Genomic DNA, 17,025 nt, shown 5'->3' on the forward strand with positions numbered 1-17,025 from the left:
AGAGAAAGAGAAATCGAAAATGAGGAGAAGGATCTTAAGTCTAGTGTTACATTGATGTAACATCGAAGTTTTAATTTTGATTTCGGACCAGTGCAAAATTGACGAGAGTCCGTTGATTTCGAGATCAATGTTCTTTGAAATTTTGGATTATTTATATCACTCGTATGGACCAATCTCTTTTTGAAAATATCATTTTCATAGCGATCAAAACAGCCGGGCATTATCAGTAATTAATTATTAAATTGCTCAAATTAAGTAATACAATGAAAATAAGTGCTGCTGTAGTATTCTCGGTTTCTATTTGAATATCACGATATTGACCTTCCTGAATTATTTATGGTATTTAGCCACTAAAGTACAAGAATCCCTTTGAGGCATCACAATTAAAATGTTGCATTCATTTATGAAACAATTATGCGTTCGCTTTCCCACATGGATTGGCATAAATGTGGATGTTTACATAATATTTTGTAGGTTTGTCTCAACAGAGGAGTCTTATTACGTTCGTCTCATATATAGTGTAATGCTGACGTTTTACTTTATTCGTTTATATAAATATCTACTTGTGTATCCACTCGTATATTGTCTGCCAGCAAGTTTGAACATTTTCAGGAAAAGTAGCTGCAAATATTTGATTTTAACTTCAGTGAATAGATTCATCAGGTTTGTTCTCCAAATCATTTTTTTACAAAATCAGTCTGTTTTTTTACAGTTTTTGTTTCGTCCATTACATCGGTATTGGAGGATTTCAGTAGATCAGACATTTTAGTAAATTTAAATTACGTTTATTCGGAGAATACGTAAGATTACGAAATAACAGCGGGCTTCAGTAGTAGTACAGCAATACAAGTCGTCGTTAAGCTTTCATCAACTCTTCCTATACCTTTGTACAGGAGCCAAACTTTGTTATTCGGTGATAAATACACACTTTTCCAGCAGCGTATAGGCGAACGTAAATTGTCGGAAGCGCATACGAGTTACGCGTGAGCGTTTAAAATACATCATGCCTGGAACTCGTGTGTTTGGTTTATATGTTTGCGGTTAAACCATATATTGGAATTGTATATGCATGTGCCCTCTAAGCGTACTCGACGCCCAGCAGCGTTCAGACCTGGCGACATCACTCATCTTACGCGCGAAATTTCCTTTGTGTACGTTCATGCTATTTGCGCTATTTTTGAGTTTGCTCACGCGGTACCTGACTTTGCGTCGATCCCCACAGGCAACATGCCATGATTGCCACTTAATTCTGTATTTTTATTGCTGATATCAACATGTAGAGAAATTATCCATCTTCTTGTAAGGTTGAGTGACAATGACTAACGGATATTCCTTATGAAATAATCATGTGAAAGGATTCAATCATGTGTCACATTTTCCATCACCGTTTAACAACTCGCGTCCGGCGTGTCTAAACCATAGTGTGGTTTATTTGTAAAACGGTGAAGTACACCGGTGAACATGATTGAATCCCGAAGTCAAACATGTATCCTGGAACTGGAACGTCGCGGACGTTTCACGGGAACTTGTACTCTATCCTCTGATGATCGCCTGCGTGGGGTACTAATGGACGCGCTGTTGTCTGGCGTTTGCACCCCGTGAGTCATACGTGAGTCAAACTCGGTTTCTTTTTATTTACTCATCGTATCGCGCAATCAATAACCAGTCACGTTTTGTCAAATTTATTTCACTAAGATATGTTTCCTTGCTCACTTTTGGTGAATCACGGAATGCCGATCTACTAGTAGTATCTTGCAATAGCGAGGAGCACGAGTTAACATAGCTGTTCTTTCTTCGCTTTGCATCAATCCAGGTTCGAGCCCTGGTCGTTAACGACTCCGTGTATTTGACTTTTCAAACCATACTTGCTCTCGCAGATTTTCTCCTGCATCTTTTTTTTTTTTGAGTATATTGATCTGTCTTATCTCCGTAATGAATATGATATATTAAAGTATTGGAAATTCCTAGATGGAGAAAAACAAATCAAAGTAAAGTCTGACACTCAAGAATGCAACATCCACATCAACGCCGGGACTCAAACCTCCGATCTTATGATTCGGAATCCCATATCGTTTTTTTTAAACGGTAGTCATATCATGGTCACTGTGCTACGTAATGTTATAAAAAGATATCAAAAGTGACCCTTAAATGACCTTTGATCCATGCTTATTGGTGTCTCTTTGTTTTTTATTATCATTTCAGGGAGTAAGTCTGCAGTAGGGGCAGCCATGAATCAACAGATATTATGCACATTTCTAGTTTTCTGTCTCTTCACAACCACACTATCAGAGTCACTAATCGACAGATTATTGGTGTCATAAAGATGTACATTGTTATTACCTACCAGGTACTGTATTACTTTAGGAACAAGTTTCATGAAGTTTCCTACAATTATTAGGTCGTTTATGAAACTTCGGGTATATCTTAATTCAATACGAATGTTCACTGAAATTTCCATATAGTGGTCGACTTTTCATCCTAGCTACATGCACTTTAAATACATATCATTAGATTTATAAAGTTTACTTCGAGGATTGTTTGTTATTTGTCAAAAAATGTCTATTTTTAATAATTTGCCATAAAATGTGTACTATATACCACGAATTATTTGATATTTGTGAAAAAGTAAATCCCATTTGGCAGGCTCTTCAAAATTTTATTAATATGAAACTGCATTCTGACTACAATTTCAACCAGATTGATGTAATGTTTGGTGTACCTGATGAACCCTTTTTGACATTCTTATTTTTATGCTACAAATTTTTTATTTACAAATGTAAATTCCAAAATGTCTCTCTTTCGTTTAGTGGTCTTAAATCCTTTATCATTATCAAACGTAAGATTGAGTATCAAATTGCTCTGAAAAAAGGGAAACTATCTCAACACATCCGTAAATGGAGTGTTGATTTTTGATTTCACTTTTTGGTTGTAAATGTACTGTTTATAAATCACCTTTGACATGCTCTTCCTGTACATGTACATGTAATTTAAGTATGCCCACTTTTGTGGTGGCAGGTAATTCTTGTATGTTCGCATGGTTCAATCTGATATGTTTGGTCACAGAACTTTTGTGTATGTTTGTGATTTGATTGATGTTTAATGATTTATGTATACTTGTTCTAATTTTTCCAATCATGTGTCTGTGGTTTGCTTTTTTCAATAAAAACACAATAACAAAAAAAAAGAATTATTTGATAGTTTAGTTTAGTTTAGTTTTTATTCGGATATCACTTTTACATCAGTGGCACTCATCAACATGATAGTGCATCCAAAAACATTTAAATAATAACAATGTGGATAAATATATAAAACAAAATTAAATTAATTTAAAATTAAACAGAAGTAAATACAAATGATACCGATATCAGAAGGACATTCCTCGTATTCAGAATTCAATTAGAAGTTAATGATGTGCTCTCAGGTCCCACAAATATTACTGTGCAAATGCGGGTGACCAAGCATTTAAACTCGGAATTATTGTCACAACAAAGACACTATCTACAGATTGTTCATACCTGGTAGATTTAACCTTGGGTACAGACTGATTCAAAATTGAAGACCTGAGCGCAAGAAGACTGTAACTCCACTTGGCCCCTCAACATGTATACACTAAAGTTACGCATATTTTCTTAAGGTTTTATAATGTTTAATACATGTTCCAGGGTGAAAACATCATGAAAGGTTGTGAAAGATTTGTTTTGGCCCCTGAACATGTATAAAACATTACCAAACTATAACTATACGAAACTTATATGTATACATGTTGAGGGCCAAGTGGACTTACGGTCTTCTTGCGCACAAGTCTTCAATTGATAACTAAAAAATGCAAAGTCTATCAGAGCCACCAGACAACAGAGTATTGTAAGGTGTAAAAAGTCACAATTTTGCTCAATTCAACCAAATTCAATCGGTCCCGGTGCCTAATTAAATGACTGAGTGAGCCTTGTATAACAATAGCCATCGAGTGACTAGCGGTCTGAGTGCATCATTTAGTGACTAGCGGTCTGAGTGCATCATTTATGTGACCTGCTACCACGAAATAAGTATAAAGTCGCAAGTTTCGAGACATCCTGGTTGCTGCCAGTAGTATGTCTGTATGTCCTTTGTGAATGAGGGCACAATGGCAAATTCACGAAGGACATACTACCAACTTGTACAGGTGCGTTGCAATCAAAGAAGGAAAACCCAGTCAGCCAGGATGTCCGGAAACTACCAACCACAACCTGTGACTTTACGATCATTTCGTGGTAGCAGGTGTTGTGGTTTGAAAGACCGTATGGTCTTTATTTGATCATAAAGAAATTGCATCAAAGTATTCAATAGACGAATCCAGCGAGCCAAGTGATGATAAGAATTCATTCGGCCATTACTGGGTCCCCTCCGCACCAAACTGGTGTTGTGACTGTCCAATTGGGTGGATTAAGGCCGCTTAAAAATCGATGTTACAGTACTGTAAACTTTTGTCATTCTTTTGTCTACGTGTTACACGGGTGATGGAATTTAGTTTAAAATCACCGCCAAGGTCGCACCATTCAACATTTCAGGTAGGATGGACCCAACGGGGACCCAGCTATGGCTGACATAGAGGTATAGGAATACGTGAAATTAGGGTAAAAAAGTCAACTTTCATTACATACTGAACGTCAATCTGGGTCAAGTAAAGATTCTTAAATTAAATCGACCAAATTTCAGCGCCTCACATTATAATGATATGAAAAGCTAGTTTGTAAATTAAATTCATCCAGGGTAGGATTGTTCCGTTAAACATTGATTTCCATGCATTTTTAACACATTATATCTCTATTATTTTATCGATTTGACACGGTTTTTGATGTTATTATTGATTATGATTTCATTAACATTATATAATTTGGATAATATTAACAGCTTTTTTTTTCACCGCTTTTATTGTGGTATTGTTATTCTATTAAATGTGTGTGTATATGAATGGGCATGTGCTATTTATGTATATTTTAAATTTGATTTAGCTAAATTATATGAGTTGTTTTCCTTTTATTTCATGATCAGAATTGAGTTTCCAGAAAATGTCCTTTCCTTTTTGGTTTATTATTGATTTTTCAATGGCAGTATCATGGTATACAATATTTAACCCTAGAACTACTGAGCCATATTTTGTAACACGAACTACGAGGAGAGGAGGGTTATTGCAACCCCTTCCCCCACTCACTTTCAATTATAAACGTCATATCGTCAACCTGCTACGCTTTTTGCCAAAGTCAATTTTTGTAATTTGAGAACCAAATATGGTTCAAGCATGCATTTAAACATAATTTATTCGCTCAAGAACAAATGATAATGATACAAATGAAATGGAATAATCCGAAATAATTAGGGTGATTGCGTAACTGATGCATACTTGAACCACATTTTGTTCTTTGTTCTCAAAAATAAAAAAAATGACTTAGGCTCAGACTGATGATATACCGTTATTTGGTACTGATGTATAGTTATGGGTCCATTCTATCCAGTGATACCAAAGTATGTACAAACATAATGTTGCTATGACGTCATAATGTGAGGGCGCCCGTGCAAATTTTGAAATTTCTGGCTATGTACAAAAGTAAAATTAATGCAAAATTGATTTTCGGCTAACAATTCTACAAAAATGCGAATTTTCTCCCAAATATAAAAGGAAATGACTTTTTACCTAACTAACGAGTAAAAAGTCAGTAGCTCATGAAAATCATTAGGCCTTACCAACCCCCCTCTACGGTCATTTTTGATGGCACGACCGTTCCTACCCCGGGTAAGGTGCTGGGTTAAAATTGTATCACTAAAATGAGCGCAAAGGATGGATCTACGATTAGCTTAGGTAGTTTGGGCGTAAATGTGTGCGGTTTTTTTTATCAATTTATGACGAATAAAAGATCTTAGAGGGTGTGGTACAACCCCCCCCCCCTTCGTAGTTCTAGGGTTAAAGTAATAATTACTCTAGATCTAAAATGCATCAAACAATTTTGTCGAGGATATACTTATATTAAATTTAAATTTATATGCGCTTCAAACTGTCGGAGTAATAGGTAAAATTGATTTTAATGCATTTTCAACTTTTCACTAATTTGCCCCAGATATACAAAAACAAATAACATTATACTACATGTACTGGCGTTCGTTGATGTAGTTATGGGTACTTTTCAATGGGGTTTGACATAAATTGTGTTTATAAGCCACTCATTAATTTTGCTTAATGCTAAGAATCTTGAGGTGTTTATTTGAAATTAATATATAAGCGATGCATAACGATATAGCGATACACAACGATACGTTTACGATACGTAGGATACATCGATACGCGTACGATTGTCAGGCAAAACCACTGGTAAGTGGCTTTAAAAAGCAGCCTGATGACACCACTAGTGTAGTGGCGAAACGACACTAATAATGTGAGTCAAACATCTTCATTTTATTGGATTTGCACAAAAAGAACTATGTCAACAGTTTAATCTAACAATCCAAATGAACTTGTTCAAAGAGAAAAGTTGAGTCATATGTCTTACTGTGACTGCATTTCTACCTGATTCTGTAAATCTGATTTTACTACACTGTTGATATGTATACCTTTGAAAATCACAATTCATTATTGCACCGTAGGCATTGTCGCCTGTGACAGGCGGCCTGTCAATCTTTAACATTTAGAGTGCCTTGGTAGTGGTTCGAAACCTGGTGTGAAGTATTTTTAAGTATTTTACTAATGCGCTGTGCCGTGTTTCATATACGTCCCTGATTGGAATTGAAAGGCAAATACCCTTAACGTCCATTCAGAAATAGCATTAGATAATCAAAGAAATTATATTATATAGACATCAAAATACAAGACATGGATTGACAACTAATCCCAATGCTCGCTATTCCGATAAAAGGCTTGCTCCGAAAAATAAAAAGGAGTCACGAGTCAAATCTTATCTGGTTGCTCCATTTTTACCAGCCTCGTGTCATAAATATTGCATTCTTACTTTCAATTTGCAGGGTGTTAATTACTCTACGTGGATGTTATGCATAACTTCGACATTAAAAGATTTTTGATAAATTTTCTCAAAAGTATCAAGAGCCATCGCAAAAAACACTGAACAAATACTGGACTTGTTTGTTCCCTTTTTAAATGCATTATTGTTGCTGATTTTTAAATATGGTCATGGAAATGTTCAACTCTGACGTTTTTTTAATTTGAATGAAAATACCAAACTTATCGTCTGCAGTGGAGAGGGGTTAATAAAGGAAAACCACACACAGTCGATAGTCTGCGTAAGAGGCTAAACACAAACGTGATAGAGGCTAAGTGGGCTAAAGGAAACGGTAAAGGCAACTGATAAAGATTCCGTTATGATGTGCTTCAATAGAAGTTCACCTGGCGTCGAGAGACTCTCCAGTTAGTCTGGAAGCAATACACCAGATCAATGAAATGTTGTATATAGTACTCCAAAACATTTATAGTACTAGTGATAGTAAGCAAGACAATTTTGATGGCGTTTCAGAAGGGTGATTTTATACTGTCCTACCATCCTTGTAGAGAAGACTATTTTATAATCTATATTGTTAGGTTGTGTTGTTGTCGTTGTTTTTTTTTGTTGTTGTTGAAGTAGCTGTAGTATCGTATCACCTTCCCTTCTTCTCATACTTTCCGATCTTCTTGTTGACAAGTTGCGTATATTATGAATATGAAGCCCCAAGATCTAGTAAACTGCTATAATATGTATATTGTGGAGTTCAGAATGTTACACGGCTAAATAGTCAGTTGGGTTAATTTCACTTTACCTTGTTGAAAATGGGATGTTTTTTCTTTGCTGGTATTACCAACATCATTTCAGCATTTGGAGGAACGAATAAGAAAATCAATTTTGATGGAAATCGTATATTATGCCTTTAAAGCTGCGGAAACATGTACTGAAACAATCAAATGTATGGCAACTTTAAATACATATTGCAACTTAAATTATGAACGTCGTCTGGCGGCTGTTTATAGAAACACAATACGCATTTCAAAACTATTTATTTACTATTGATATTTGTGCTTTGGCAATCATTAACAATCAAGTCAAATTCATCATGTCTGCATTCAGCTCCAAATTGATGTCACACTACTTATTTTGAAGAAATAATTAATGGAAAATAACTAAAAAGAAAATTACCCAAAAGTTTTTATAGACATCCTTTCAATAATAAAAATACATAGAGGTGCTTTTTAAAGATGTTTGAAAAGTGTAAAAACAAAAACAAAAATAAATAGAATGAGGTCACATTTAACTTGCCTGAATGCATCGAATCCGTCAGTCGTACTTAACTGCGAACGATATGTTCACTTGAAATACTTAAACTAAAATATTAGCATTGATCGTGATAAAAAGTAATCTATAATGTGAATAGCAGAAACTCCAGTGTTGCAAGTGATTAAATTATGTTACCGCACTTAAATGAATTTGAGGGAAATTACATGCATGTTGCCTGTCTTTATTCAATTCAAATAATTGGCTCGCTCAAAAGAAAATTACATGCATGTCAATGTGCACTTACTCGACATAGATTAGTTTAAGATGTTAAAAATATTAAGGAACGGTAGGACATGCCTACATACTATTGTATCGTCCGGATATTATTGGTCTTCCGCTTGCCTGACGGGGCCACCAGAATAATGCACGACAGCAGGTTAATTCAATTTTACTGTTTCCCCATGGGCAATGTCATGTTAATGGTTTTTTATCGGTTTTCAGTTTGTTTCTTTATTATAATTCCATCTTTCTTTTATTTTCTGTGTGACCGAACTAATTTTACCTATCATCACGTAATTTACCGGCGAGAACTGGATTAAACTCGGATAAAAAGGGTGAAGTTGTAAAAAAAATACCCAAGTCACCTCGTGGGTTAGTGAGCTTATCTATGTTTCATCTTATCTTTCTCTAGTCTCCCTCTGTCTCTTGTCTTCCTTACTCTTTGTCATTGTTCCCTTTCTTTATCTCTTTGTTTCTCGCTCATTCATTTTATGTATCCTTCTATCTCTCTCATCGTGTACCATGTGCTACTAGAAACTTTATAAAACACTGGGTAGGAGAATCCGCGTGTTAGTATCTTCGATGCTCGTACGGCCCCTATATATTCAGGTTCAAGACGTTTCGATCGTTGTCGCCAACTATTAGTATTACGCTAATCGTTATTGGTTATGAGGTATGTTTTAAGATAAGTAGGTAGGAGCATCCTCAACCTCATCAAAGAATGATGGAGACAGTTTAAAATAGCATAGTCAATTGACATACATTGTAGCAGCAGAACGGCATCGATTACAGACGCATCAGAAAGATAATCCATGTATCTCTCACAGTGATTAAAGGTAGTTTGCGATATCAGGTTATAAGCCAATTTACACCGGAGGACATGCCGCATTTAGTGTGCATTAATGAGGATATTCCGTGGCTTGCATTGCGTCTTAACAAGCGTACTGATTATTGCAATGCGCGTTATATGTATAGCGCGACGCTTTCCAAGAGACGCATAATACAGCTACCTTCGACTTTATTAATACGTATTTATAAATACGTACATGGCTCATGGGCACGACATACCAAGACCAGCAAGCGTGACCAAATCCTCATGCCATTGAAAAGGATATGAACTATTTAGATAAATATCATCAAATGTAAGTATTAATTGAATGGCAACAACATTTTGAAAGTATTTGCTGATGAAAAAATATTTATCGACGGAAACGTTTACAATATAATCACAAAGTTGAACAAAATAGACAGTTTTGCTGCACAGTAGTCTCGTGTTGTTACCGCCTTTGCAATAAAATGTACAGGAAGACCACCCGCTATGTAGAAGGTCACTTGAGTCTTACATGCTACAAGCTGTTATGGCAGCGCGAAGGTGGTCACGTGTATAAATACCTATTTATACATTTAGTAGAAGCATACTGTTATATGCGCCTTATAATGTAACGTTTAAGACGGGTTAATATATTGAATGTGTATAGTCATATGTGTTTTCAAATCTTAATGTGCGTCATGAGACGAACCAAAAGTATACTACGTATGTCAACATTAATCTGGATATTACAAAGCACATTAATGTGGTTTCAGTGTCCCGTTTAGATGCCTGAATGTGAACATACCAAAAAGGTTGACATCATAATGTAATAAAGGCCTTCATTTACTATAATCTAACTCTCTTAATAGCATGGTTCTCATGGGATTAGACATTTCAGCCAAAACAATTATAAATGGTGCTTTATAATTATGTGTCACTTTAATTGCGTCAATTGTAAAGTTGCTCCTCGGGGGCATCCATTAGCTGCATACGTATAAAAATGAACGATTGAATTGTCGAAAAAAAAAAAAGAACCTGCTTGACAACTTATGTAACATGTAAATATGATGATGTATTAGCGAAATGTTATATACAATCTATAGGAAACGCGAAATCTCAGTTGGTTTGAGGCAATAATTACTAAATATTTGATGGTTTAACACTGTCGTCATTCAATAAATAAACTTTGCCAGTTGTAATATGTCATCTATAGTACTTTAAAGCGACTCACTTGAAAGAGAGAACAGTTGAATAGTTAACAGCTTAGTATTAAGAACACGCTTCGATTTTGGATGTCAAATTGAAAATGCTTGATGCAATTCAACCCTCGGCCTATGAACAAAATGAAGGGGTGGTTCCCCTATAGGTTTTCACTACAATTACTAACTTCTGAAGACGGAATGAGTGAGAGCTAACTAAAGAAATATAACCAAAAATATTTTCTTTTTGGAATGTTTTAAAAGAATGCCTTAAAACACTGACACACTCGCACTCAGGCTGTTTCATCAAATGCTGTATGAGCCTTTCAACCAGCATATTTCTTGCTACTGCTGCGTAGCTGTTGTTCTCATGAAGGTGATGATTTCGCTGTGTTGTTTCTGACTCACGCAATGAGAGGTAGAGCATTTTCCACTACATAGCTCTCTGATTGTTACTAATAATTGTTTTTTCATTGTTCTTGATATTGTTCATAATTGTTAGCGCAAACTGATTACACAGACTCCTCGTTTCAGTGACAGTGTTATCGGTTATGCATCCTAATCGCTTTACACGAATTGGGATCTCTTCAGCTGTGTTAGTGTTCATTCTCAAGGTCTCTTCTAAATATTTATAGTTGTCAACTTTCTCGATCTAGTGGATCTCTATTGCGATTGTCTCTTTAGTCTCAACGTTTGACAAAAACCTTTTTTTCTTGTGTGCGTTTGCTTGATTTGCACAAGCTACTCAGTCGATCTTCCATATTCTTTACCAATGCTGTTGTTAGGGCAACATCATCTGCAAATTTTTAAATCGTTATCATCTCCCCGTCGATGTTGATTCCCTTTCTCTCCAGTGCTGCTATGAAATTCGTTGGCAACAATATATTTCACTGTCTCACTGCTCTCTCAAATCGCTCCTCTTTGGAAATATCATTATTCTATGTGTATTCTGGCAGTGGTATGACATCTGTGTATATGTCAGGTGGCAGCGGATGCAATATCGCCATATTTGACGTCGCCATTGGATTAACACATAATTATGAAATCTTCACAAACAATAATTCTAAATGTGTTATGTGGTGTCAATGCAAAATTATCTTACTCCAAAACCGCTGGGGTACGACAATGTCTATTTTGAATGGAGCTGTCAGCCTTGTATTTTCGCCAGCCTCGAACGTCACGTGTCACGTGTCCTATGGTATATGTCGTCCAGGATTCAGATGTAAATTTCATTTATCATAATCTCTCTTCATGCTCTTAGTGCGTCAAACATATCCTTATGCCCTATGAAGTCATTAAATGCCTTTTACGTCTATGATTCCATTTCATTTCATTTTACGCTTTTCACGTGACAGATAGTCACGCTATGATAGTCAATACGTTAAATTTCAGTTATCCTAATCTCTCTCAGTACGTTAAACATATTCTTATGCCCTATGAAGTCAAACGCCTTTTACGTCTATGATTCCATTTCATTTCATTTTACTATTTTCACGTGACAAACAGTCACGCTATGATAATCAATACGTTAAATTTCATTTAACCTAATCTTTCTCAGTGCGTCAAACATATCCTTATGCCATATGAAGTCAAATGCCTTTTACGTCTAAGATATACATCGAGCTGGTATTGATCAGTTGATTTAATACCTGTACATGATCAGGGATCTCTAGGCTGATTTTTAATCTCGCATACCTTTCAATCTTCTGTGGATAATTTTCGTGAAGATATATACACATAATGAAAGAAGACTAATTGGCGGTATGTTTTGATGTCTACCTTGTCCTCCTTTTTGTAAAGTGAAATGATTTTAGCTTAATGGTTGTTTTTTTTTCATTTCTTTGGTATATTCTTTAGTTAGAAGGCTGCAAAGATGTCTTAAAACACAAAAAGAGGCCATAGTGTAAATATATCTTGTGGGCATACAAATCCTTCAATCAATCGTACACAGGCGTGAACAATTATTATGTATACTTGACAATACTATGCATACTTAAACTAAATAATGGCATTGATCGTGTTAAAAAGTCATTTATATGTGAATAGCATAAATGCTAGTGTTGCAAGTGATTGAATTATGTTACCGCACTTAAATGAATTTGGAGGAAATTACATGCATGTTGCCTGTCTTTATTCAATTTAACTAATTGGTTCTCTCAAAGGAGATTACATGCATTTCAATGTTCGCTTGCTCGACATAAGACATTAGATGTTAAAAAATAAGAAAAGGTTGACATTCAAAAAGTTTAATTAGTTTTCTGTCAAAGTCTAGTGGAAATAGATTATAGGGTCATGTGACATGACAAAAGAAAACAAATATGGAAACTACAAGGCTCCAGTATGTGCTAAAATGGGAAAAACATAATAAGAGAATAAATAATTGATGAAAACCAAAGGAGGCATTGGGAATAATCGTCGGGATTATCTTATTCTTAGCAAAAATGACTGGGCCAACAGAATACTATATGACACAAGTATATATTATATTTACTATCCACTATGAATAGAAAAATCATGTTATATGGAGTTTATCGGTTTCAGTTTGTTTTTTTGTTTGTTTGTTTGTTGTCAATCATCTTCCTTTTGTGTTCTCTATGACAACTCACGTTGTCGCATCCGCATCAACATGCAAAATTTGCCAGAAAGAGGTGAATTAAACTTGGATAAAAAGAGGGTAGTTATAGAACTAATGTTGATGCTACAAGCAAGGAAAAAAAATGTTTGCACATGTTCAACATGTTCATGTAAATTGTTTCGTTTGCTCCAAATGCAATATCGAACATAGCTACGTCGAGCAAACCCTGTTAGACCTTTCAACATCACTTTATGGTAAGGAACTGGCATAAAGGGGCGAGTGTCTGCTTTGAATACTTGACAGATTAAAAAAAGTGTGCCAACTAATTTTTCCTCCAATTTAGTGAGCTAACCTATAACTTTCCCACTCTCTCGCTTCTTCTTGTGTTGTCCTTACCCTTTCATTTTTTTCTGTTCTTTTAACGCCAGTATTTATGGCGTTGATGTTCAGCCAATCAGAAAAGACGTACTATGAGGTTGTCGCCAGACGGTTTGTTTAGTGACGAAGGAGCACAAATCGGCTGGGACCGAGACTACTCTGATATTTGCGGGATATTTGACGTTCTGTATACATTCGGATACAATAGACGAATCCGATTTCACGCATTCCTACACCTCAATGGCAGCCATAGCCGCGACGGGGACCCAGCTATCTCACCTAAAATTTGAAATGATGCGGCCTTGAAGGGTATTTTAAACTGCATTCTATCATCCGTGTTACACGTAGACAAAAGAATGATGACAGTTTACAACACAAAAGAATCTAACATCGAATTTTAAGCGGGTTTAATCCACCCACCTGTTTGGTGCATGCGGGGACCCTATAATGGCCGACTTGGCTCGTTGGATTCGTCTATACGTATGCTAACAAGTTTAGTTATTGGATTATTGGTTATGAGTTCTGTTTCAAAGTAAGTGGGTAGAAGCATCCTCAACCTTACCAAAGAATGATGGAGACTGTTTAAAATAGCCTTGTCAATTGATATACATCATAGCAAGCAGGAATCGATTACAGACGCTTCCGAAAGATAATCTATGATTAGAGGTAGTTCACGATATCAAGTTATTGGGCAATTCTGTAGTTATTTACACGGGAGAGCATACCCACAATAATGAGGGTCTCCACACGACGAGTGTTACCTGGATTAAAACGTTTCAATGAAATCTCCTAGGATACGCATAATCAAAAGGCACTCGAATCCGCATTTGATGGAAATGATCGTGTAGTGAGCGTGTTTATTGTAAGTGCGAGTGTGCGTGTAGGGCGATCGTGACGCGATGGCATCTGCGCGCATAAACGCTAAATTCGTGATCGATTTAAGAATTTGTGAAAAGTTTGAAACTCTTATCCACTCTTTTCCCGAAAAAATGTATCAAAGTGAGGAAAGATCTATATAATTGAAACACATGCCAGGAATGCGTATTGCGTATTACCCAATGTATTGCGTATAGTGTACCGCGTTACTGCACTATATGTCATATATTTTATCCCAAGGCTCTCCGAGGGCGGCTTTAAATGCTTTCTCTGTTAAATCTGTCTGTTTGTTTTTTTCAGTTTCTATTTCTTTATTTAACAGCCAACTTGCAGTTGATTTTATTCATGACATTTTTTTTACACAAAGGCGCTGGGAAATGGTTTAACATGCTATTTATTATGCGTTACTTATTCGGGTTTCTTGGTTGAATATTAAAAACGAATGGCCGATTCTATATACGGACCTACAGGTTGTAACATAACAATTTATACACTTTAGTATTAGGCAAACATGTCACATATTGATTTTATTGAATTTGTTTGGTCGTCAAGGTAATTTCTTAAGCTACTACATAAGCTTTGTGTCCATGAAATCGGTGGTCTACAAGCGAATATTATTATGGCCAATTGTGTAAACTAGTCCTAAAATAGCTTGTGCCACTTTCGTGTCTTTGTGTAGTAAAACTGTTTGAATTGAGTTGAATCATGGACCATCTGGTCGGTGCTCTTAAGATGGGTAATTTTAAACAAAGGAACATTTTATGTGGTTTTTTAATTTGTGATTTTAAATAACATATTATTTATTTACTAATGTCAATTAAGTGTAAGAAAAACACGAAAAACCTTTGTTTTTAATCTTTGACGATAAGCATGAGAGTTCATTTTACGCGATACAAACCAGACTTGCGAAACGGCCCAACACGGGCATAGCGTTTGATCCCGAACTAGGAAAGATACCAAGTAATTTTCTGCAAACCAATATATTGCTCATTCTACTGCATCTCACATTTACGCTATAACCCCGTTTATTTTTTTTTCTGGAAAGTGCAATAATTGCACAAATGCAATTGCTAATCATGAAAGTCGATTTTACGCAATGCAAGCTTGATATATGCGCGAAAATGTCAAAGTGACCCAACTCGTTTTTAGGACAATTTAGTTAATTGAGCATAGTGTTTGAGCTCGAACTAGTAAAGAAACCAATCAACGTTTTGCCATGATCTCTTTTTATTTTTTTCTAAGAAGCGAACTTTCAATTGTATATTTTTTTATTGTTACAGCCTATAATATAAAGACAGCACAAAAAGTATATAACACAGCTGTTATAAGTACTCCTATAGCGTCGGAACTAGCTGTGTTCACAATATTTCAACACAAAAAGGAGGAGGATTTATTTACGCGCATTTTGATACCCCGTTTGTCCGATTTCGTTCAATATTAACAACACAGCAGTGTTTCTAAAGGGAAATACCCGAATTTAAAGGTTGCAGCTATTGTATTGATTTGAAGTCAGCGCAAAGATAATGGAGGGTTTTATGTGCTACAATGCTTGCGTAATAACCATGGATTGCTGTAAACAGCAACTTTTAAATTCGGGTATGTTTTTTCAAAGGCACTACAGTGTTGTTAATATTGAGCGACATTTGACAAATGGGGTATCAAAATGCGCGTAAATCAATCATCCTTTTTTTCTGTGCAGAAATATTGTGGAAATAATTATTAGTTCTGAAGCTGTAGGAGTATTTATTACAGCTGCGTTACTTTTTGTGCAGACTTTATATTGGCTGTATGCATGAAATCCTTCAGTAGTAATTAACTGTGACCGATATCATGTTCACCTGACAATACGCTACACATTTAAACTAAAATAATGGCATTGATCGTGATAAAAAGTCATTTATATGTGAATAGCAGAAACTAGAAAGTGATTCCATTATGTTACTGTACTCAAATGGATTTGAAGGAAATTACATGCATGTTGTCTGTCTGTATTCAATTAAAGTAATTGGCTGACTCAAAAGGAAATAACATATATTTCAATGTGCACTTGCTCGAAATAAATTGGATTAAGATGTTAAACATTAAGAAAGGGGTGACATCAAATTTTAATTTAATTTGAAAAAAAAATCTGTCAAAGCCTCAAAGGTCATGTAACATGGCTAAACAAGTCAAATGAGGAAGCTATAACTGGTAACGACTAAAGATAAAGGTAAAGGAGACGATCCTGTATAAACAGTGATCGGAATGCCCATCTCTCTTTCATTGGCGATTAGACAAGGACTTCGCAGCTTCAACGGCGCACACCCTAGACATTCCACAAATGACCATCGCAAAGAGGATCAGCTTCCTGACTTTCTTACGGGCCACAAGAGCGTACTAAACCATCGCCATTCGAACCTGCAATCTCTCGCACAATAGTCAAACGCTATTGACCTAACTATAACTGTTCGAGGCTCCACGTAAACTAGATATGGATACAAAAATTAGATAGAATGGGAGAAACGCTATGAAAAAACAATTGGGTACATTGGGAAAATAGAATTTTGTTTTGTCGAGATAAATTCGATTTTGAGCTTGAATGACTGATCCAACGAAATAATATACAACACCATTAAGATTCAATTTTACTGTTCACCATGTGTGTTGATATCATTTTGTTTGTTAAGTGTCATTCACTCATCT

The 17,025-nt window shown here is 35.7% G+C and overlaps 1 protein-coding gene across 1 annotated transcript in view; it reads left to right on the top strand.

The window, feature by feature from the left end:
* The first annotated feature begins 558 nt into the window (after window positions 1-558).
* The window catches only part of LOC140142530 (uncharacterized), a 35,443-nt gene continuing 18,976 nt past the window's right edge, over window positions 559-17,025 (top strand). The window contains exons 1-2 of the mRNA XM_072164522.1: window positions 559-663; window positions 2,203-2,312. Coding sequence (XP_072020623.1) covers window positions 2,229-2,312 — 84 coding nt within the window. The 5' untranslated portion in view covers window positions 559-663; window positions 2,203-2,228. The remainder of the gene's footprint in view (window positions 664-2,202; window positions 2,313-17,025) is intronic.

The sequence above is a fragment of the Amphiura filiformis genome, chromosome 20, assembly GCF_039555335.1.
Source record: "Amphiura filiformis chromosome 20, Afil_fr2py, whole genome shotgun sequence".
NCBI classification, from domain to species: domain Eukaryota; kingdom Metazoa; phylum Echinodermata; class Ophiuroidea; order Amphilepidida; family Amphiuridae; genus Amphiura; species Amphiura filiformis.